At 37.2% G+C, this 23,883-nt stretch overlaps 1 protein-coding gene across 1 annotated transcript in view; it reads left to right on the top strand.

Moving 5' to 3' along the window:
• Window positions 1–23,883, top strand: part of ITGA8 (integrin subunit alpha 8) — a 171,830-nt gene that overhangs the window by 24,162 nt on the left and 123,785 nt on the right. Inside the window, exons 4-10 of the mRNA XM_055332378.1 lie at window positions 2,712–2,835; window positions 8,344–8,405; window positions 9,496–9,541; window positions 14,050–14,175; window positions 15,512–15,556; window positions 20,139–20,182; window positions 21,661–21,717. Coding sequence (XP_055188353.1) covers window positions 2,712–2,835; window positions 8,344–8,405; window positions 9,496–9,541; window positions 14,050–14,175; window positions 15,512–15,556; window positions 20,139–20,182; window positions 21,661–21,717 — 504 coding nt within the window. The remainder of the gene's footprint in view (window positions 1–2,711; window positions 2,836–8,343; window positions 8,406–9,495; window positions 9,542–14,049; window positions 14,176–15,511; window positions 15,557–20,138; window positions 20,183–21,660; window positions 21,718–23,883) is intronic.

Genomic DNA, 23,883 nt, shown 5'->3' with positions numbered 1-23,883 from the left:
TTTTGCTTAAAATTGATTTAAAGGGTTGATTACAAATTGATGAGAGAAATAGGACTGCAATCAGGATTCTTTAAAAGTGTATCTATTACGGGATCACTTATCATTTTTAAAACTAAAGGAAAATTTTCTTTAAAAATATAACTACTAACTACATGGTTCTCTGAGTACATTAATACTTTTTCAAGTAAAAAAACTCACTCCCAGGAGCTTTAAAATTCCATGACTTTATAATTTTATTCTCTTATTATTTCAAGTAATGATACAGGTCTAAGTTATTGAGAAATAAATGCCTGTATTAGACTGACCTGGAAATTTTTTGTTGGGAGAATTTTTTAAGCCATTGGCTTTAATTTCCTTACAATCTTGTAGTAATTACTTTGCTTTTAGGATTTGTTTAAAGATACTTGAATTATGATTTAATAAGTATCTAAAGGAAATGCCTTGCTTTATTTGGTCTGTGGTTAACTCCCCAAAGAGATTTTGACATAAACAGGTGATATATAGAATACAGATAGCCCTCTTTGGTTACAAGTCTAGAATTTATAGTATGGTCTCTATAGGATTGTGCTTGCATTAATATGGTTTTCACATTCCAGAATTGGTATTAAAAAAACAAAACAAAACAAAACTTCTTCATCCTTTAGTGGTGTATGACAGGTGAATGCTTCGGAAAGCTAATTCCATCTAATAACTATTTGGGGTTAAAAAATCTTTGGGGCACTGTATTGATATTTTTAAGTCTTGAAAATTTATCTGTCAACATGTGCATTTATTCAGTACTGGTAGAAGCCTTGAGCATCACTGAAAACAAAATCATATGTCATGTTCATAATCAAAACGGTTAATTTGGGGACATGCTGGCATTTCCAAGATTTTGTGAAAAGGAGTAAGATAATATTAAGCATATTTCAAGTTAATGTTTTTCCTTTGAGCACTAAAACAGCAGGGTAAAGAAGTAAATGCTACCCTATTAGACAATTATTAGAACTTGAAAATGCTGAAGTATCCTTTTGAATATCCTGATGTCATGTGTGTATGTTTTAAGTTTGGGTCATAATCCAAATTCATCTCATCAGTGTGTTTCACATCAGTGTGAAACTGAGCAGATATAAAAAGGAAAACTTTCTAGAGCTGACACCAGGCAAGTACTGGGAAGAATTTTCCTGATGTTTAGGTGTGCCTGAGGATCCTGCAGGTGAGGCCATTTAGTGGGATACGGGGCTGCGCTGGTGAATGCCTCTGCCCACACTCCTGCTTTTCCCCTTGGGACCTATATGGTAAACATATTCATCATATAATTTGTCAGTTTACCAAGAGGGCCCTAAGATAAGGGAACATGATGAGATTCACGTTTTTTTAGGTATCTGCCAAGACCTCACAATACCAAAAAAACTCAGGAGTGGAAATATTCTTCTTACTTGATGCTGTAAGTTATTTTTACTAAAAGTAGTTACGCATTGGACTGATTATCGAGGACACGTTTGGAATCATGAAAGGACTTTAAAATCAGTGTCTGCCTTCATTTTTCTGACAGTGTTTCAAGAGTGGTACCATCAGATTAGGAGGCAGGCTAGTGGTTCCATATTCTTGGAATCTGCAATTCTGTGTCCTTAGAGACGAGAGCTTGAAGAATCAGGTAAAACACACTTATGGAGAATTCAAGCTAGCAAAACAAGAAAAAGATGCCTACGTTTTCTACATATTTATTTTCTTGCCTCTCTCCTTAGTAATGAAATTAATATTGTTTAATTTACTTAAATAGGCTTTCGTAAATTTTCTTTCATATTTGATATATTTGCAAATATCATGCTTTTGTTAGAATCCAAGCTTCTGGAGAAGTGACCAGAATATTTCATGCAAGAATCATATGTCCTTACTGTTGTTTAAATTAATTTTTGTTTTGTCATGAATAAAAACCAGTGGGAAAAAAAAAGTGAAAAATAAAGTCAAGAACATTGTGGTAAGGGTGTCCGAATGAAAGTCATTGTTTAAGAAGTCATGAGATACGCTGTTAGTGATATACCAGGGAAATCTGCAAAACAGAGGTTTACAAATTTGTCTGCATCCTTTGATTTGAAAATAATTTCTTGAAGCAACAATTAGACAAAGAAAGTAACAGTTCTCATCACACTGCTTAAGTGATCATTTGATTGTAGATAGGTCCAATATTTTTTAAAAAAGAAAAGAAAACATGGGTTCTTTGCTATTAGGAAAGAATTATTTTTGCCAGGTGACACTTGTTTCACTTAAAATCTGGCAGGCAGGGGAGGAGGGATTGGGGAGACTCATTCCTTTCTATATGTTTAATTGGTTCTGATTCTATGGTGCATTAAATAATTGGCTTTGGGGATCCCTGGGTGGTGCAGCGGTTTGGTGCCTGCCTTTGGCCCAGGGCGCGATCCTGGAGACCCAGGATCGAATCCCACGTCAGGCTCCCGGTGCATGGAGCCTGCTTCTCCCTCTGCCTATGTCTCTGCCTCTCTCTCTCTCTCTCTCTGTGACTATCATAAATAAAAAAAAATAAATAATTGGCTTTGGAAGTTTCATGAACTCTGATGGCTGAGGTACTTACCAGCATGCTGGCAGCCAGTTAATTCACCCCCTAATTTAACACAGTTTGTCATGAATCTAGGTACTTTAGTCAACAAGCTAAATCCTTTCATAGTATGAACTATGTCAAGGAAATATTGCTTGTCTTTGATGTGTCACAGGCCTGTGCTCCTTTATATCATTGGAGGACTCTTAAACCAACACCAGAAAAGGACCCAGTTGGCACCTGCTATGTAGCGATCCAGAACTTCAGTGCATATGCAGAATATTCTCCTTGTCGGAACAGTAAGTGATTTTATTCCTTGAAAGTGTAATTTAGCTCATGAGCCTTTCCATGGTAGACGGTACACGTAACGTCAGAAGACCAATAATAAGGACAAAGAGATGGGGGTGAAGGTGATGGACAGCCTTTCAGGATGCCTGGCTGTGACATGGGGGCCAAGGCACAGAATTCTGATGACCCTCCTTCATGTTCTAGAACATTTCTTTTACATATTTTATAGTAGAATTGACCTATTCCCTATTTTTAGCCTTAAATTCTCAGTTGCTACTCAAAACTCACACTAGATCTAAAGAAAGTGCACCCCCTGCTTCACTTGTTAATGGCAGGATCCGTCTTAGCTAGCTAGTGTGCTTGGAACTGGGGACATTCTGACATCAGCTTTCTGTACACCCTGTTTTTTTTTTTTTTTAAGAGAGAAAGAGTATGAGTGGGAGGGAATGACATAGTGAGAGGGAGAGAGAGAATCTTAAGCAGTCTCCATATCCAGCACAAGAGCCCGAAAGGGGGCTCGATCACACAACCCTGACATCATGAACTGCGCAGAAATCAAGAGTCCGATGCTTCACCAACTGAGCCACCTAGATGCTGCACAGCCTGTGCTCTTAACAGCTGTTGCTTTCTTTGGCAGCTGTGTGCTCCAGTTATCTGCATAGTACACTTCCCTCCTTAAGGTGTGTTATCCCCATTTTAAAAAACACTTAGAACATAAGACTCATCTGGCCATCCTAGGGGCCTTCCAGCAAGGTATCCCCAAAGGCAAGCCTGTGAGTGCCATCTTTGGGGCACTCCTGTTTAATCACTTCTTGGTGGAACACCCACAGACTTGGGACAGTATTTCCAACTGATTGATCAACTCAGTCCTTTTGTGAATTCTTCCAGCTTGCTATGTATCATGTTGGTCCCCCGGGATTTGTCAGAAAGCAACCAATGGATTTTCATTCATATTCTTGATAATTTGCAAAACATTGAGGAAAGAAATGTCATTAGAAAGAATATTCTGGTAACTGATTTCAGGAAATTGATTTTTTAAAAACACAATCTCAGATTAGATTTCCAAAACTGTAAGTAAAATTTCATCATTTTGTGTGAATTTTTTTTAATTCAAGATTAATTTTGGCAAGGCAATAAAAAATATCAGAAATAAAGCAATGAAGATAAAGAATGGATCACTGCTATCAGAGGGTTAATAAGGAAGCCACGGAGATTGTATCCAAAGATCAAAGTGGAATAGCTAACTCAGATGGTTTTGGGGGAGGATTTTGGCAAACAGATTTTGACTTTTGTTTAAAATATTGAAATAAATTAGCCACTTCCTCACATCATGACAAATGTCAGCTGAATGAATAATCTGTTAAATTAAGATTTTATTTTAGATGGCTTTAAAACAGAGGCTTCTTGTTGATAATGAGACTCAATTATGTATCTATTCAACACATTGAACGCTAATTATTCTGTATTTAGAGAATAAACCATAGAACAAGAGAAAATAAAACTCAGTCTTTAATAAATTTACATTCTAGTGGGGGAGACAGACAACAAACATGTAAGTGTTCAGATCCAGCAATTCTACATATGGGTATAGATCCAAAGGAAATGAAATCAGGATTTCAAAAAGATATCTGCACCCCCATCTGCATAGCAGCGTTACACACATTAGACAAGACCTGAAAACAGTCTAACTGTCCACTGAAGGATGAATGGATAATGAAGATGTTGTATGGATGTATAATGGAAGGTTATTTAACCATAAAAAGAAGGAAATCCTGACATTTGTGACAACATGGATAGACCCTGAAGACATTAAGCTAAGTGAAATGAGTCAGACAGAGAAAAACAAATACCAAACAAAAAGACCACTTATATGCAGAACCTAAGAAAAAAATCAAAAACAAAAAAACAAAAAACAAAAAACATAAAACCCAAACTCATAGATACAGAGGTGGGAGGTGGGGAGATGGTGAAATTGGTGAAGGTGGTCAAAGGGTACAAACGTCCAGTTATAAGATAAATAAGTACAGGGGATGTAACATCCAGCAGGGTGACTATAGTTAGGAATACTGTATTGTATATTTGAAAAGTGCTAAGAGAGTAGATCTTAAAAGTTCTCATCATAAGGAAAAAAACTGTAATTATATGTAGTGATAGGTGTTAACTGGACTTGCTGTAGTAATCATTTTGCAGTCAGTAACATAGAGCAAATTATGATGTTATATACCTTGGACTAATAATATGTTTGTCCCCTGTCAATTATGTATCAATGAAAAGATTTTTTTTAAAGAATAAGTTCAAAATATAAAGTCAGAGAGCAAAAAGTGCTACAATGAAGAAATATAACAAGGCAAGTGAGTAGAGAGTGACATGCCTGCCTGGGTGGGAAGAGGAGCTTTGAGACAGGACCATGGGAAGGGCTCTTAGCAGATGGCTGTTAGAGGGCAGGGAGAGCTTCCCAGGCACAGGCAACAATCAACAGAGGCATATTTTGAGTCCTGTTCCACTCAGAGTGTTGTGTTCCATGATTCAGTGAGAGGCCGTTACTATTATGCTAAAGATAAAAGGCAGATAGAGAAATAAAATCCTGAATGTACTCAGAAAACTAATGATAGAGCTGACATTTAACACTGAACGTATTTCATCAATCCTGTTCGTATCATATTGCTCATGATTTGCTAAAGAGGCTTCTCCATCACAGTAAACTCTTATAGCTGAACCGATGGGCCCATCCTTCACATTCTTGCCTTGGTCATACATCATACTCTTCTAACTAACATGGAGGGTGATCATTTATAAAACTTGTCACTGCCTCTTGTTCTGCCTTTTTGACTGAGTGCCTCTGTGATGAGAGAATTCAAGTTAAAATATAGCACATGGCACTTACATATGAGTCTGAGCTTTTATCTGAAAACAAGAATCATATAGTAGGCTTGTGTCTTGAGTGACACAGGCACATCACGGTGCCAATTTACTTACTGTTTTTTTTTTTTTCCTAAATCAAAGAATAGCTTGACAAAGGTAAAAATGGAGCTTACATCGAATTGCAGAATAGCTAAATAAATTGCCAAGGATTCTTTCAACTTTAGTGGACATCTACAGTTTTTGTATTTCTCATGGTCAACCTCTTACTACAAATACTTCTTCCTCCTTAAATTCACCCAAGGAGCAGACTTCCTGTCCTTCCCTCAGGAATTTGCAGTCCATTACCACAAAGCCAGCTTGTTCAGGAGCATATGGTCAGTATCACGGGAGGAAATTCAGCAATATTATTTTCAAAAGAGATTTTAAAGAACTCTCTCATGCTCATTCCATACCACAAACATATCCCACTGATACATTAAGCAATGTGGGAACTAATCTACTCATTCATATTCATGACATGCCTACAGCTCTTACGATCATTCATAATTCAGGTGAGGATTATTTACATACATCCTTCCATTCTACTTTGAAAGCCAACAAACAGTAGTGAGTGAGCTGCGTGATTCTCTGGATTCCTGAGTTCATTATGGGACATAATTGTAAAGTTTACAGATGCTCTGAAGTTCCAGGAAGATAGATCCTTTTAGCTCTCATAAACTATAAATCTAAGACAAAAAATTACCTCACATTCCCCTATAATCACTGCTTCGAATAAACATTCAAAATTGTTTTTTTTTCTCAATGAGGTTTATAAAAAATTAGTAATTTCTCTTAATTTTTTCAGTTTCTTGTTTTGAAACAAAATAATTTCAAAGAGTGGTCATATTTCTTCCTTTTTGAATAATTTACAATATTAAAAATGAAAGAAAGAGTTGATTTTAAAAAGGATTTCTGAAGAGGTTGTACATTAGGAAAATACATTTCTTAATATATACAACATTACACATGTATGTTTACATAATCACACATCAGGTATTCATATATATTTCTGGATGCATATTTCTATTTCTGTTTACATATGAACTTCCAGAAGACTTGTACCCAGACATTTGAGGTTATACAGATGAACCTTTAGGGAACTTTATAGCTTTTGGAACTACAAACCACAAAACATAGTTTCAAATAAGGAAGAAATTTCATAAAAATACAGTGTAAGATGTTGTGCACTTAAAAATTGCAGAGGGTAAAATCTCATGTTAGATATTTTTACCACAAAAAACGAACAAACAAGGGAACACAAGAATTTTTTTGTAGGTGATAGAAATCCTTATTACTTTGTTTTTTGTGATGGTTTCATGAGTGTATGCATGTGTCCAAACTCATCAAAATGCATATATTAAAATATACAATTTTTTTGTATATTAAGTATACCTGATTAAAGCTGAAAAAAACCCCTCAGCTTTAAAAATAACTCGCTAGGCATCAATGGACATTTGAATTAAAAACAGGTATTATCATAAAGAAAAAACAGTGTATGTGATAAAATACTGTATTAAAATATACAAGGAGCATCTGGAGAAGAACGGATGATAACAATGCTAAAATTAATTATATACTCACCAAAGGGAAGAAAAAACAGAAGACACTATAGAAAAAGCTAGAAGGGCTGGATCTATCAAAAAGCATCTGGAACAGGCCCACCTAGTCTACAAATTTTTCCTATGATGATGTGCATTTCCTTTCTTGCTCTCTTATTTTAGTCTCCATTCAGGAATATCCTTGATAAAAAAGCAGTAATTATTTGCATGTTCATATCAAACTACATAATGATTGGGATTCCCCCTCCACTAAAGTACATTTTGATTTTGTATCAAGCACTTTAGAAGCTGTAGACAGTACAAGTGGCAAGTATTAAACTCCTGATCCTAACGTCCTTATAACAATGCCCGGGGATCCACATGTTGACCTTCCCATAATTTTTTAAATGGTATGATAAGAACCTATTGGACATTCAGTTGGTGAATTACACTGGATAAAATACAAGATAAGCCATTACTGGAGGGCTTTCTCTTTTGCAAACACTGATATTCCAATGTGCCCACCGTTGTGACCAGAAATGCAATTTCCAAACGTACCAAACTAATGATAATAGGATAATTTTAAATTAATTTCCTGTTGGAGACCATTAAAATCAGAATCTTTGCTGGTGCCCTCAGCAGAAAGCATCTACCCAGGTGACCATGTTTGCCTCTCTCTTTCTCAAGGGATTTCCTTAGGAATGACATGAATGGCTTCGCACAGAGTATGTGGGCCACTCAGAAACACATTAGCACCCCTTGGAGAATGCAGAACATAGCTGAGAGAAGGAGAGTTTATGTCTTCAAACAAACATGAGTTGTAAAACCCAATTTAATAGCTCCAAGGATCATTATTCCTGATGACCTGACTACAGAATCACAATGATATTTAGGATGAGACAATAAATTGAAATATATCTCATAGGTTACTTGGAATGAATTTCTAAAAATATAAAACAGATTGATCATTTTAAATTTAGAAGTCTACAGAGAAAAAACAACAGAATATCCTGAATTGGTTATTAAAATATATCTTGGGAATGGTGATGTAATAACACTTCTATATTTTGGTCATTCTAGGTAATGCTGATCCAGAAGGCCAGGGTTACTGCCAAGCGGGATTTAGTCTGGATTTTTATAAGGTGAATTCCTTTGGTCTTATAGCTTCTAATATTTGTATTATCTGTTTGGTTTTTTTTTCACCCTCACTCTCTCACTCCCATCCCTATGCCCCTGTCCCCAACCTCCCCCCCCCCAATATCCACTACCACCAAAAGAACTTTTAGGTGTGTATCTAGCCTGTTTTGGTAACTTCTTCAAATGTTTTTGTTTGCTCTTTATTTTTATTAATCTATTAAAATAGCACAGAAATACATAGGCTAAAAAGCAACAGTCTTCTTCCCATCTCTTGTGATAGTCATTTTAGATGAAAAATCTCAAAAACTCAGTGAGAGAAATGTGCCTCAAAAAAAAAAAAACAATCACAAGAATCTGTAAATTGCTTTATCTCTGTAATTCACTGATGACATTTAACATTAGTGTTTAAATTCACACAACCTTTCACAAAATTAAAAGCAGAGATACCTAGTAAACTAAGAGGGGACAAAGGTTTCATGGTTTTGAAAATAGTATAGAAAAAATTTTCAGCATACAAAGTTCATTGCTTTTTTTTTTTATCATTTACCTTTTTTTTTCCCATTGAAAGTTAAGGATGCAGAGGTCGGAAGGTGGGGTTTTAAGGAGAAGGAAAATTTTATATTTCCTAGTCTAGAGTTTTTGCTTTCTCTCCTGAAAAGGAGAAAGGGGGGTGGTTGCAGATGTATGGAAAAAATAGGCATTACTGTGGCCTTGAGATAAATAGAAACCGAATTTTCTTTTTGTTGCCAAGGCTCAAAAGACCATGTCTGCTAAATAACACAGCATTAAACTTGTACATATTTTGCTTACCTGAGGCAGTGCCAAAAAACTGAATTTATATATCCTCAAGGGAGAGAATTCAACTTAGCTAATTGAGTCAAATGAAAATTATTTAATATGCTAACACACTAAATAGTAGAAAGCAAGAAAAGGAAATAAAATAAGCTGCATGACTCCAATAGAAAGGCCTCATTTAAAAATTGCTTTTTATTGTATAACAAATTGTTAGAGCAGTGCCTATTAACATTGATTTATATCACCTTTAAAAAAAATCTGTTTTTTTTTTTCCTAATTATTACTGTTTCTGTTTTGTAGAATGGAGACCTCATAGTAGGAGGACCAGGAAGTTTCTATTGGCAAGGTATGTTCCATTAGCAGAAAAGAAATGCCCCTTTGTTGTTACTAACAAGGAGATGAAGCACAAGTAACAATCAAATGTTGACCTTTTACTAATTTTATATCCAGATTCATAGTTTCTCAAATGAGGTATCATTTCCCATTGTACTTTGTTATACACATGATATTTTAAAACACTGTTGCAACTTAATTCATTTATTCACCAAATATTTATTGAGGCTATGCCAGGCTTTATGTCAGATGCTGGGGATACAGTGATGAGTCTTGAGAGTACAGGAGGCTTCTCCAGGGTGGCTGCTTGCAGATACTTCATCCTCTGAACACTGGTGGACAGGGGACTGAAATACAACCTGTGCTCTGCTTAAGGAGTCAGGTACGGGACAGCATCTGCCCAGATGGGATGATTCCTTCTAATTCTTATAAAGGTGTTACATAGGCCAGCAGCTGCCCTAAGGTCAACTAACTTGAAAATGAGCAACCCTGACCTGAGATCTGAACTTTGCTAGGAGGTAACTAGCAAAGAGAGAAGGGACCCTATGGAAAGGTGCTATGACCCAAAGTTGAGCAGTCAGGTGAGAAGGAGGGAAGCCAGGGTGACCAGAGACAGAAGATCATGGAGGTATCGAGCAGCCTCCCTGGTCATGAAGGGCTTGTAGGCCAACATAGGCAGCTGTGTCTTTATTCTAAAAACAATAAGAAATTCCTGGTGGATTGCAAGAGTTTAAAATAGATGGCCTCAGCTACAGTATTTGTTGCTTGTCTTGAGAATAATGGGAAACCACTGGAGGGTGTTAATCATGGAATGCTATGATCAGATCTGTGTTTTGAAAAGATCACTCTGGCTGCTATATGGAAAATGGATTGGAGGTTGGCCAAAGTGAGCTTATCAGCAAACCAGTTATTTTATTTTATTTTATTTTATTTTATTTTATTTTATTTTATTTTATTTTATTTTATTTTATTTATTTTTTAGCAAACCAGTTATAAAGTGATAAGTTAGTTACAAGTTTATAAGGTAAACTAGCAATAAAGATCAAATGAAGATGCTTGCTTCTTCATCCTCCTATACTCTCAAGAGTGGTAATAGTACAGATTGAGGGCAGCCCAGCTGGCTCAGCAGTTTAGCGCCGCCTTCAGCCCAGGGCGTGATCCTGGAGACCTGGGATCAAGTCCCACGTCAGGCTCCCTGCACAGAGCCTGCTTCTCCCTCTGCCTGTGTCTCTGCCTCTCTCTGTGTGTCTCATGAATAAATAAATAAAATCTTCTAAAAAAAATAAAATAAATGGCATGTCCTTTTAAAAAAAGTACAGATTGAAAAGGAAGGAGAGATGCTTTGGAAGGAAAATAAACAGCTTAGCTAATGGGTTGGATTGGATATGTGTGGGTAAGGGAAAGGAGAATGCCCAGCATATGTTTCTGACTTTTGCAACTGCATAATTGTAAGTGGGTCCCACTCACTGAGATGGGGAACCCTGGAAGAGAACACGTTTGGAGTCAGTTGGAAAGGGAAGATTATGAGTTTGCTTTTGGTTATGTTGAATAAGAAAATGTTTGAGATGCCAAGGTTTTACTTAAGTGTTCAGATGTATGGGCTTTAGCTCAGAGAAGATATCTAGGCTAAAATACAAACTTCCATCACTCGCATATCGGTGACCATTATGCCATGGATGTGGATGGGATGCTTACATAGAGATGACAAAGAATATTCACTGAATTTTGGCTGTAAAGTTTAGGATATAGATAGATATAGATAGAGTAGACTATGAGAGAAATGAATAGTTGAGTGAAGTTTTTCTTTTAAAATGGAAGACACTTGGTCATATTTAAAGGCCAGTGGAAGTATACAGATACTGGGAGTCTGCAAGAGATGGTGGAGTAGGATGACCCTAAGGTCACCTTATCACACAGATAAGTTATCTAGTTGTCTAGATAACACTCAGATCAGTGTAAATAGCCCCGGAAACAACCCCAAGACTGGTAGAAATCTATAACTAAATGTAGATAAGAGGCCATATTGAAGAGGGTAGCAAGGGTGAAGATGTGGTAGGGAGCTAACCAGACCCACGGGGCTGTCCTTGGGAGGAGGGACGCTGTACACATGGAGCAGGGAGAGAAACAGACTATCATGTCAGGGATCTGTCAGGGGCATGATAAATCCCTGTTACATTGGCTTTGAAAATCAGAGGGGCTGACTTCCATGAGTTCTTATAACTAGTGGGACTTAAAACCTGGAACTTTAAAAATCATTGAGCTCAGCTCTGAGAAAGCCAAAAAGACAAGAGGAAACTGAGAGACAGCACAATAAACAGCCCCGTGGAGATAACAGCATAGAAGCAGCAGCTTATAAAGGCTTGAGTTGAGTCAGACCAGCCATTTGTCAGAGGTGCAATAGCCCTGAACTAAAGGGTATTTTCCCCATGTCGTTCCCTGAGAAACTTCCATTGGTGGGCAGGTCCTGCAGTCAGACCAGCTGTCTGGCCCCAGCCCAGTGCTGCGGCCACAGTCTGACTGGTGTGTGTAGTTATCTTTCCCTCTCCCCAGGCCAGGAGCCACTGTGGATGGATGGATCTAGAGGATATATTACTAGTGAAATAAGTCAGTCAGAGAAAAACAAATGCTGTATGATTTCACTCATATCTGGAATTTAAGAAACCAAACAAATGAACAAATTCTAAAAAGAGACAAACCCAAACACAGACTCTTAAGTATAAAGAATAAACTAATGGTTACCAGAGGGAAGATGTGTGTGTCGGTGGGGGGGGGGGGGGAGTTAGTGAAACATGTGAAGGGGACTAAGAGTACACTTATTTTGACAAGCACTGAGTAATGTATAGAATTGTTGAATCCCTATATGGTACACCTGAAACTAATAGAACACTGTATGTCCACTATACTGGAAATAAAATAATACAGAACTACAAATAATTTTTTAAAAGCCAATGGAAGAGACCCCAGAGATGAGTTTATGATAAAATTGTATGTGAAATTACTGTTAAGCTTAATTCATACATGTACACCTATGAACATCAAATAATTAACATTTTAAAATTATTTTACAAATTGAAAAACTATATTTTATGCCACAGATAGTTATAAAAATCATATGTGTTTAAGATTTTTTTCTTCTAATACACTTGATTACATAATTTTTTCCTTTCCTTAACTTAAAAAAAATGTCTGATACTGATGATTTGCTTAAAAGTAGCCATACCAAGGAGATTTAGAAGCATTGTCTGTGATAGGTAATGTAGTTTTATTTAGGCTTAAGATTATAATGTTTATAGAAGCAGCTAAAGGAAACAAACAAAGGCAGTGTGTATGTAGGAGATGGGAAAGGGGTATTTAGCTTTAAACCAGAGAAAATTGGCAAATTCTGTAGACATTGTTCAGAAATTCATGTGTAAATATCATTGTCTTAATATTAGAACAATCATTTCAGACATAGTCATTGCGAACTATTTATGGCTGAATCTGATCGTTTTATTCCATTTGGACTTCAAACAGGCTGAATTATCAGTAAATCCCCAAAGAATAATTTGGCTTTAAAATTAATATTATTAAATGTTAGTTTCTTGAAATCCTTTCTCCAGTTTTCTCCCAAAAACCATGAGATCACACTTGTCCCATCATAAATATGGGAATGCATGGAAATCGTCGTGGGAAATTACTGGCCATCTTTTGGATGTTTGACCCCCGCCTCCAGTGTGATCATGTTTCAAGACTTTTAATAATTACTTGTTTTGAGAGATATTAGTCAAATTTCTTACCATATCGTTGTTGGCAGCCATGGATTCCTTTTTCTTGCTCAAATTGTGGATCTCACTGGACCTCACTGCCTCCCATTGTCATAATTTTGTGCTCTGTGCATATATTTTACCATAAAAAATAGAGGCCTCATAGGTTATGTAATCCCTTCTTTTAACATAACTGATGGATTTCACAATCTATTAATTAAGTGATTTAGATTTAATCTGTATTTTGTGAGAACACAAATAGCCTTACTAGAATGCCAAAGGAGACCTTGGTTGTAATGCCAAATATCCTAATAGCAAAACTACATGACCTGAGAGAAAGCACTCATGCTCTCTGGGCTTCAGTTTCCTTACTTATAAGAAGTTATATTTTGGCTAGATGATCTCAAAGTTAGATGATGTTTCTTCTAGCCATGATGGTCCAGATTAAAAATTTAATCCATAAATTGTGACAACAGGTGTCTTTACTCAGATATTTTTCTCACTTGAAGGTAGAGGGAGTATGTATTGTGAAGGCATCGAGAAGACAGATAAAATTATGTAGTTCATCTTTGGTTCTTCTGTCAGAATGGAAAGCTCTCCCCAGCTGTAACCAGCCTCACCTTGCAGTTTGGCAGCTGGGAAAATTCATCATAAAAAATTCAAGCAATTCCATGATTATTTTCAAGGAAGTATATGTCATTCAGATGTTCTGTGTCTGCCCAGGGAGGGCCTGCCTCTTGCATTTATTCCACTAATGTATTAATTTGTTTGAACACAGGTCAGGTGATCACTGCCAGTATTGCCGATATCATTGCAAATTACTCATTCAAGGATATTCTAAGGAAATTGGCTCGAGAAAAACAGACGGACGTGGCTCCAGCTTCCTATGATGACAGTTACCTTGGTGAGAATTGTTGCTCAACACATGTGTTGTTCCTCAAAAGGCAAACATATTAAATGTAGATGCAAATTGTATTCCTCGTTTATCTGATATTATACTGCAATTTATGCAAAATTTCTTTCCTTACTAGCTTAGAATGGACTGTTTGTTGAGCCATATTATAAGTCTTTTCTTTAGGTTCAGTCTATTTTATAGGCTTCCTAATAGAATCTTTCTTCAAACCCAACAACCATTTTTTTTTATTTTAAAAATTTCAATAAATTAGATGGATACTTTTTTCACAGAATAAAACATTGGCCTCAGTCCCAAAGTCAATAGCTTATTTAGTGGAGGATTTTGATGGTTAATTTTATGTTTCAGTTTAGGCTATAGTATGCAGTATGCAAACACTAACCATCACAGTGTCTTGCACATAAAATATTTTGCCAAGTGTAGATAGTATGAATTAGAAGGGCTGCCCAATGCTATAGGAGCAACATGCTGGCAGCTCTTTCCAGTTTTTAGAGCAATAGTAAAAGACCTTCCAGTTCCTAGAATGTTGTCAAAATGCAACTTATACAAACCATACATAAAATGTTGCTGCACCACTGTTGTTTCCCGCTTTTGGAATAATATTGGCATTTTGATTGCTTGGTTAAATTAAGCAAACTGTGGGGCGCCTGGGTGGCTCAGTCGGTTAAGCATCTGACTCTTGATCTCGGCTCAGGTCATAATCTCAGAGTCTGGAGATGGAGTCCTGTGTCAGGCTCAGTATCAGTATGCTGAGAGTGGAATTTGCTTAAGATTCTCTCTCTCCTTCTTTCTCTCCCCCTCTCCACCCTTCCCCTCCCCCTGCTCTCTCTGTCTCTCTCTAAAAAAGAAAAAATTAAGCAAACTGTGGTTACGTTTTCACCTTACCTCACTTTAGAGCTAAGTGAAATTTGTGGGAAACCATCCTTAAAGAAATTAGGAATTAGACCTTCTTGATAATCAGAAATAGCAAAAGCTGAGCACAAAATATACCTTTCAGAGTATCATGTCTGATCCTGATGAATCAGTGACCTTAAAATGCAGTGGCCACCATTTACACTTGAAGGTGGATTATGAAGCATCCGTCAGAATCTGATTGTGTTGCCATGCCCAGAAGCAGCAGATCTATTATGCTTCCAGGATTTAGTACAGAACTGTTCATATTGGCCCCACTAATTTTTTCCCTTTGCAGAGTCCTCAAATTTTATGTTACAGTATTTGTTCATATTTCTGAGCAAAGCAGTAGTATGGTAATTCTTTCATGTTTCTAGACTTAGCTCATTTGTAAAGCCTTCAAACACGTGATTGGTTTTTCTTTTCTTTAACACAGGATATTCAGTTGCTGCTGGAGAATTTACTGGAGACTCTGAGCAAGGTGAGAGACATTATTGATTGTAAGTCATTTATATAGTATGGGGAAAGGTAAGGTGACCTAAAAAGCCCTTTCATAAATGTAATTTTCTTTACTACACAAAATGTACAAATATGGGACCCCAGAATGTATATGATAATACATTATAGAAAAACCAACAAAATACACTTCAGCCCAGCTTTTTAAGTCTCAAAAAATTCCATAAGACTGAATATCACTCTTTATTAAATCTAGTTAAGCAATAAAAACAATTCCAGTAATCCCATGTTATGCCATGCGTGAAAAAAAATTCAGGTGATTAAATGGCCTACACAAAAGACATGCTGTTAGTGATAGCTCAAATTTGAAAAATCAACATCTTCCGTCTTTATTTTAATATCTGGGATCTTATATTGGATATATCCATACCAAACTCCCCGCCAGACTCCAACCCAACATCTCCACATTATTTCTTTTTCCCCTTTGGACATGCTCAAGTCCAAAATAATGGAATGAATTAACCTCCTACAAAGCAGAAATTCACAGAGAATAAATATTCTTTATGCTGTGAGGTAGAGTTTGAAAGCAAGGGTTTTTTGTTTTTCTTTAAAAGAACAGTTTTATTTAAAATATAACCTAATTCTTAAAGGCCCTATCTTTCCATTTTTATTTTTTTCATCAAGATAACAAAAGACCATCTATTGTGGTAGTTAAAAGCATGGACTTTGTAGTTACACCACTTGAGTTTCAACCCTGAATTTGCCACTTGCCAGCTCTGTGACCTAGTTACGTGACACCTCAGCATCTCCTTTTCTTAATTTCTAAAAGAGGGATGGTGTGATGATGGTGGTGATGATGACGATGATGGTGATGGTGGTGGTAATGATGATGATGATGATGATAACGATGATGATGAGGAGGAGGATGGTAATGTGACGATAAGGATGGTAATGGTGATGCTGATGATGGTGCTGCTGCTGACGATAATGATGATAATTATAATAATGATGATGACAACAATGAAAACAATAGTGGTACCTATATGACAAGATTCTTATGAGGATCAAATGAGCTAATCCTGTATGTTCATGAAACAGTAGAATTAGCTATGATAATAAATAACCCTTGTGTTAGGAACCATCAGAGACAAAATTGAAAAGTAATATCTTATAATCACTCAGTGATTTAGCAAAGACCACTATAAAATATGCCAAATTATTTTAAACATGGCATTAAACTCTTAGAAAGTTCCCTAGTAGAGCCTTTAGTCTTGACTCATGGAAATTAACAGGGATACATGACAGCACATCACAGGGAAAGATGGTAGGAGATCATAGTGATTTTCCATCAGATCACAGAAATATCTAGATGGATCCAAGTTTTATTTTTTTTTATTTTTTATTCTTTAGGTTTTATTTTTTTAATTTTTTATAATAAATTTATTTTTTATGGGTGTTCAATTTACCAACATACAGAATAACACCCAGTGCTCATCCCATCTAGTGCCCCCCTCAGTGCCCGTTACCCATTCACCCCCACCCCCGCCCTCCTCCCCTTCAACCACACCTAGTTCATTTCCCAGAGTTAGGAGTCTTTATGTTCTATCTCCCTTTTTGATATTTCCCACACATTTCTTCTCCCTTCCCTTATATTCCCTTTCACTATTGTTTATATTCCCCAAATGAATGAGAACATATAATGTTTGTCCTTCTCCGATTGACTTACTAGATGGATCCAAGTTTTAAATGATTTGTGAATATGTAAAGACATTATCAGAGATCATGATCCATTTATCAGACCACACTGAGTCTCAAACTAACCGTGTTCACTACTTACTTAAGTGGACTGGAAGAAGTTGGAATTCTACGTAAAACAGCAAGTGACTTGATGTTCTCTAGGTGAGAGATCCTTAATATGGGATCCTTGGACTCTGGGTGATACATGGATGGACTTCATGGGATTTGAACTCCTAGAAATTATATGCAAGGTTTTGCTGTATGTGAACTTTTCCAGTGAGAGGATCCATAACTTCCATCTACTTCCCAAGTGTGTTTATGACTCAAAAAGGTTAAGATCTTTTGTTCTTGTTTAGAGTCTGATGTAGTGAGCTAAAACCAAGAAAGTGATTTGGCCAATCCTAGGAGATATGAATGCTTACTTTTTAGAGGTTAAACAGTAGAATATTATAGAGCATGTGGCTCCCTGTCTAGTGGGTAGAAGACATTTGATAGACACTGGCTTCCCTTCTGCTTCTTGATGAGGTTGACGCCCGGGTCATGTATTTCGAGGCCAGGTATCTAACTTTTACCTCCATGTATTATTGATATTAAGAGAAAGTTTACCATGAGTTAGTGGAATGGATCTAAGAAAAGTCACTTATTTTCCTTCCTAATTGAATACTTTTGTAGTTGAGTGATAGTTCTAATTTGCCTTACACTCTAAACAATTTCATCATCTTGATCATTTTTAAATGATTGTGAACATTCTTAATCAATATTTACTTGTAATAACTCCTAGCATTGTGGCCATGTGAATTTGCAGACTCCAGTGTTACTGAGTGTAATAGTTTTCTTTTAAACGAAATTCTGTGTTTGTAGGATGCTTAGTAGTGGCTGTCATCTATCTCAAATGGGAGAGGCAGTCTTTTCTGGTTGATAGGTGTGATCCTGGAATCAGTCAACTTCATTATATCTGATGGCGATTTGCTGCTAGATGCCAATTTAATTCATACCAAATAAACGTTATTGAAAACTGAGGAATGTGCTTCCAGTTCTGACACCTTTCCTGGGAACCTGTCTACATAGCTTAGTTCTTCTGAGCCTAATTGTATTCTTCAAGGACATGTTTCACCCTCCCTCCTGTTGCTATGCTTGAGCAGTCCATGCTCCTGTATGAAGTCAACCTCTCCACTTTGCACTAGGCTTCATTCCCTCTCAAAGAAGGAACTCCAGCCATTCCTTATTCTCCATTCATGAGGCTGTTAGTTACTTTGATCTCATCCTCTACCCTTTTACTTCTCACTCCCTCTCCCCCAGCCTGCCTCTGTGATCTCTTTACTAGTCTTTGAATGCTCCAGAAACACTTCTACCTCAGGACCTTTGCACTTGCCATTCTTTCTGACTAGAACATACTTTTCCCACTTCTCCATAATATTTACAGCCTCACTTTCTTCAGTCTTTGCTACAGTGTCACTTTCTTGCCACATCCTTTCCTGATAATTGTGCCCTAATAAGCCATAAATCCTTCTCCATCCCGCCTCTAGCACTCCCTGTACCATTTTGCTACTTGTTTTTTCTTACTATATTTTCCCCTTCAGATACACTATTTCATTGACTATGCTTTTTAAATTGACTGTTTCTTCCAACCAGAGTATAAGCTCTGTGAAAGTAGGGAATTTTGTTCATCTTGCTCAATACTGTATACTCCATTTACTTATAAATATTTGTTAATTGAATGAATGGATTTACTACTGAAAAGTCCAACATCTAACCCCAAATGAATCTTCACTGATTATTAAAGCTAGTAGCATGAGCACCCAACTCTGCTAGGACACAGCGCACCAGATATAGTTGATGCTAGAACTTGTGCTGTACCTTTCAGGGCAGGATGAGGAAATTTAAATGGAAGGGGATTCTCTTCTAGGCCCTTTCTGTTTAAATTAAACTAGATTTTTAACCTCAGTGAATCAAAGGATAGTTTAGAATTATAGAAACAGGGATCCCTGGGTGGCACAGCGGTTTAGCGCCTGCCTTTGGCCCAGGGCGCGATCCTGGAGACCCGGGATTGAATCCCACGTCAGGCTCCCGGTGCATGGAGCCTGCTTCTCCCTCTGCCTGTGTCTCCCTCTGCCTGTGTCTCTGCCTCTCTCTCTCTCTCTCTCTCTCTCTCTCTCTCTGTGACTATCATGAATAAATAAATAAAATCTTAAAAAAAAAAGAATTATAGAAACAAGAGCTGAAAGATCTTTGATAATTAGTGATTCCAATATCCCAGGTATACAGCAGGCCCAAGAAAAATATCAGTAGCTTCTGAATCTAGAGCCAGATCATAGTGCAATGAGTTATACGGACCTTTTCCCTCAGGTGTGCCTCTTCTGTTTCTATTAGTGAAGCTCTCTTTCTGGGGGACCCTTAGCTGCCAGGTCACCTGCTAATTCTGCTACCAGCAAACAGTTCCAAGGGGCCCAGACTCATGTCATTTCTGATGGATTTTCTTTAGGTAACATGAATTGTTTTAACATGTTTAACATGACAGAAGCTGTACTTTTTACCCTAATACAAAAGATGTCACCACAGTGAAAGCTGGTAAAAGCAGAGTAAGAGGTTTAACTTACAAATCACATGCAGAGCTGAGAGGCCAGGCTTATGCTAATGCAGGCAAAAACACGTGGAGACTGGTGATGAAGACGGGTAAATCTCACAGTATGACTTTTGTTCTGTTTTCCATGGTCTGTAACAGAAGCAAAAGCAAACGCAAAACCATGACTTCACACTTCCAGCTCCCCACATGACAGTTACTCACCTAAAAAGCACTATTTTTAACTGATTTGTTGGATAGCTTTAAAATATATGTAATCCCCCTTCTACATGACTATGTTTATACCCAGAACTGGTTGCTGGCGTTCCAAGAGGAGCACAGAATTTTGGATATGTGAGTACAAAGGATGCATTGTTGGAATATTTTCTTAAATATGTAAAGAAATGTTTCATTTCATTCAACTTTTAAATGATTTAAAATGCCTTTTAATAGTGAGCCCCTACAGATCTGTGCATGTTTGCTTACTAAAAAGGAAGGAGAACAAGTGAAGCTAGATTTTTTTTCTCATCTTTGTACAGGATCAGCTACAGAGTTTGTGGGACCCAGTGCAAAATGAAGATAAAGGGCTTTTTGTTCAAAATTATTAAGAATTTCAGGATAGCAGCAGCTGGGCATTAAATCAAGGGTGGGGCCCAGTTGAACATAGGGACCTGTGTGGCTCCGCAGGTCACACCCATGAAGCCAGCATGATCCTTATGTATAATCTAGGAATAATTGTAGAGGATACTGTTGCCGATGCCCTCAGCATTTTAATATGCCTCATATGGTAGAAATGAGAAAATCAATTGTTATTGCACTAGTGTATCAATTTCCTGAGACTGCCACAACAAACTACTACAAAGTGGGTGGCTTAAAACAATATAAAATTATTTTCTCACAGTTCAAGAGACCAGAGTCTGAAATCCAAGTGTCAGGCAGGTCACACCTCCTGCAGTGCATCTAGCAGGGGATCCTTCTTATCTATTCCGGCTTCAGGTGACCACGGCCTTTTTTTGGTGTGTGTCAGCATGACTCCACTCTCTGCCTCTGTCCTCAGATGGCCTTCACCCATCTGCATCTCTGTGTGTCCTCTCCTTTCTTATGAGGACATCAGTCATTGGATATAAGGTGCACCCTAAATCCAGGATGATTTCATTTTAAGTTCCTTAATGTATTTCATCTACAGAGACCCTATTTCCAAATAAGGTCTCCTTCTGACATGCTGGGTGACATGAATTTTGGAGGGAAACTATTCAGACCCATTATAGCTAGTTACCATAAAATTAGGAGAAGAAAATCAAGAGATGTTCTGAAAAGAAAAAGTTGTATTTTAAATAATGTTTATTCTTTAAAAAGTCTAGTGAATGTAATATCTGCAGATTTTAGGTTGACCGAATAGAATAAAAAGTAATATTTTTGCTATATGGATAACATTTTAAATTTCCACCTTTTTTTTTTTGCAAAGAGCCATGATCATCAGTTTCTCATAATAACAAACACAGAACCAAATTTAGACAAAATTAGATTAGATCAATTAGGTGGCCATCAGGTTAATTGCTCTCAGTGTTCAGTTGAATTCAATTTCTATTTTCCCTTTCCAGATTCGTAAGCATGTATTTTAATTTGGTAGTATTACAGGCTTACCCAGAGATAAAAGTTCAATTGGATTTTTTAAAGATCATTCTTATGGGATTACATTTTTGTTTTACATATAGTTAACTATTAACTACTCTTCCCCAAAATTTAAAAATGATTTCAATTGTAACTTAAAATAGTTTTTTTTTCTCCAATTCTGTCAAATGATGTAACCTATCTACTTTCTGTGATTTCAGGTTTCAATCATTAACTCTACAGATATGACTTTCATTCAGAATTTCACTGGCGAACAGGTAAAGACCTTTGAATATCAAACAATGTCACTCAGTACTATTAGTGAATTGCAATATTCATATAATTTATTCATTTATAAAATAGGTGTTCACTGAGCACCTACTCTGTACTGGGCACTGGTCTAGGCATTGGGAATATAAACATAAATCAGACAGACAAGACCCCAGCTCTCATGCAGCAGTGTCACTAACTCCTAGGATCTGAGAACAATCCCGTTCTGCTATAGGCCTGTATGTAGTGTGCCTGGTGATGAGTTCTGGGGACCTGCCTTCCCTCTGAGAAGAAGCAGGCTTCTCAGAGGCCCCACTGTATTGGTCAAAGTCAACGGGCTTATCCTCTCCCCAACATTATGTGGAGGTTGACAAGTTATCTGGTTCTGGTACCTTCCTCCCAGGGACTAGATGTTCTTCTTCACCCACTGTCACTGGCAGAGATCTTATTATGGTTTTCTTTTTGTTTTGTTTTGTTTTTTAGAGATCTTATTATGAATGAGGGAAGTGCCTGTCATTCTCCTAACCGAATATGGCCTAAGGTCCTACTTTACCCACCACTTTGAGTTTTCCAGGGTACCGTAACCTGTTGAGATTTGCCACATTTCTTTAAACAATGAATGTGGTGTGGCCATCTAAGGAAGCCAGTCATGAATTGAATCAGTTTTTCTGGGCAACCCATATTCTCTTTTAGCCAGAAACCCACACTACTGAACTTCTGAGAAGCCTCACATGTGAATCTGGCCAAGTTACATCATGGCCTTCTGGATGGTGGTTTCAGATCCTTAGATTCTCCCCTCATTGCTAGAGACATAGATTTGGAATAATGTATTTGTCAAGCAATTTTGATTAATAGAGTTTCCTAATGAGCACAGAGCATGTTTGACATCATAACCTCCCTGCCCCCCCCCCCCCCCACCAAATCGGGGCTTTAGTCTATCCGTTACTCTGCAATTTTCAACAAAGCATTTAACAATCCTTCATGATACTCTTGTGGTTAATATGGAGAAGTAAGGCTGGGACAATAGTGAAATTGGATGAACTTACAAAATTTGAACTATTCTCAAGTGATGGTAATTAATGGTTTATTGAAAATCTGGCAAGTCATTTCTTTTGCCCAAATCTGTTTCACATTTTTATCATTAGAAGCTCTTTAAACATTATTAGATTTGGCCTTTCTTTAACTTCTCGTCCTCCATGCCTCCTACTTCTTCAGTCTTGAATCTCAGCATTTAATACATAAATGATGAAATTCCTCTGAGTGAAGGCCACACAATGTCACACCAGAAGTAAGAATTCCACTGTATATGTTTGGAATAGAGAAGAGAGGTGGGAGAACTCAATTATTATTGCGCCATTAACTTGTGTATTCATTCCCTCTGCAAAGAGCTTTTGGCACCCAGTAACTATATCTTAGTCTTCAGAATAATAAAATGCCATAGATTGGGTGGCTAAAAACCCAAATGTTTATTTCTCACAGTTCTGGAAAACTGGGAAGCCCAGAATCAAGAGGTAGTCAGATTCAGTATCTGCTGAGAGCTGGCTTCCTGATTCATAAAGATGGCCATATTCTTGGGTCCTCACATGGTGAAAGGAGGGCTAGAGAGCTTTCTGGGGTCTCTTTTATAAGGGCACTAACCCCATTCATGAAGACTCCATCCTCAGGACCTAATCACTTCTCAAAGGCCCCACCTCCTAATACCATCATATTGGGAGTTAGGATCGATCTTTGAATTTGGGGAAGGGAGGGACACTAACATTCAGTCTAAAGCAACTCTCTATGTTTGGAATAGAGAAAAGAGGTAGGAGAATTTAATTATTGCATGACACTTGTTAACTCAAGTATTAATTCTTTCTGCAAAGAGTATCTGGCACCTGGCACCCACTCTGAGCTGGACCCGGGTCAGGCAGTGGAGACACAAAAGTGAACAACACAGACCAGTGCCTTCTGTAAAGGACACCTTCTAGTGGATTGTAGACTGATTATATTAGAACATGATGGGAAGCTAAGTCATTGAATGCTGAAATATGGAACCAAAACATCTCGATAAGTTCAAACTATGGGCTGAATCTGAAAAGATGATAAATGTTGGAAACATAGCTTGAAAAACCAAAAAATTTAAGAGCTAGAATGTGGCTTCCTAGCTATACTAAAAAAAAAAAAAAAAAAAGACT

This window comes from Nyctereutes procyonoides, unplaced genomic scaffold, assembly GCF_905146905.1.
Source record: "Nyctereutes procyonoides isolate TBG_1078 unplaced genomic scaffold, NYPRO_anot_genome, whole genome shotgun sequence".
Taxonomy (NCBI): Eukaryota; Metazoa; Chordata; class Mammalia; order Carnivora; family Canidae; genus Nyctereutes; species Nyctereutes procyonoides.
The sequence above is the reverse complement of the archived record's forward strand: the minus strand, read 5'-3'. Positions and strand labels throughout refer to the sequence as shown.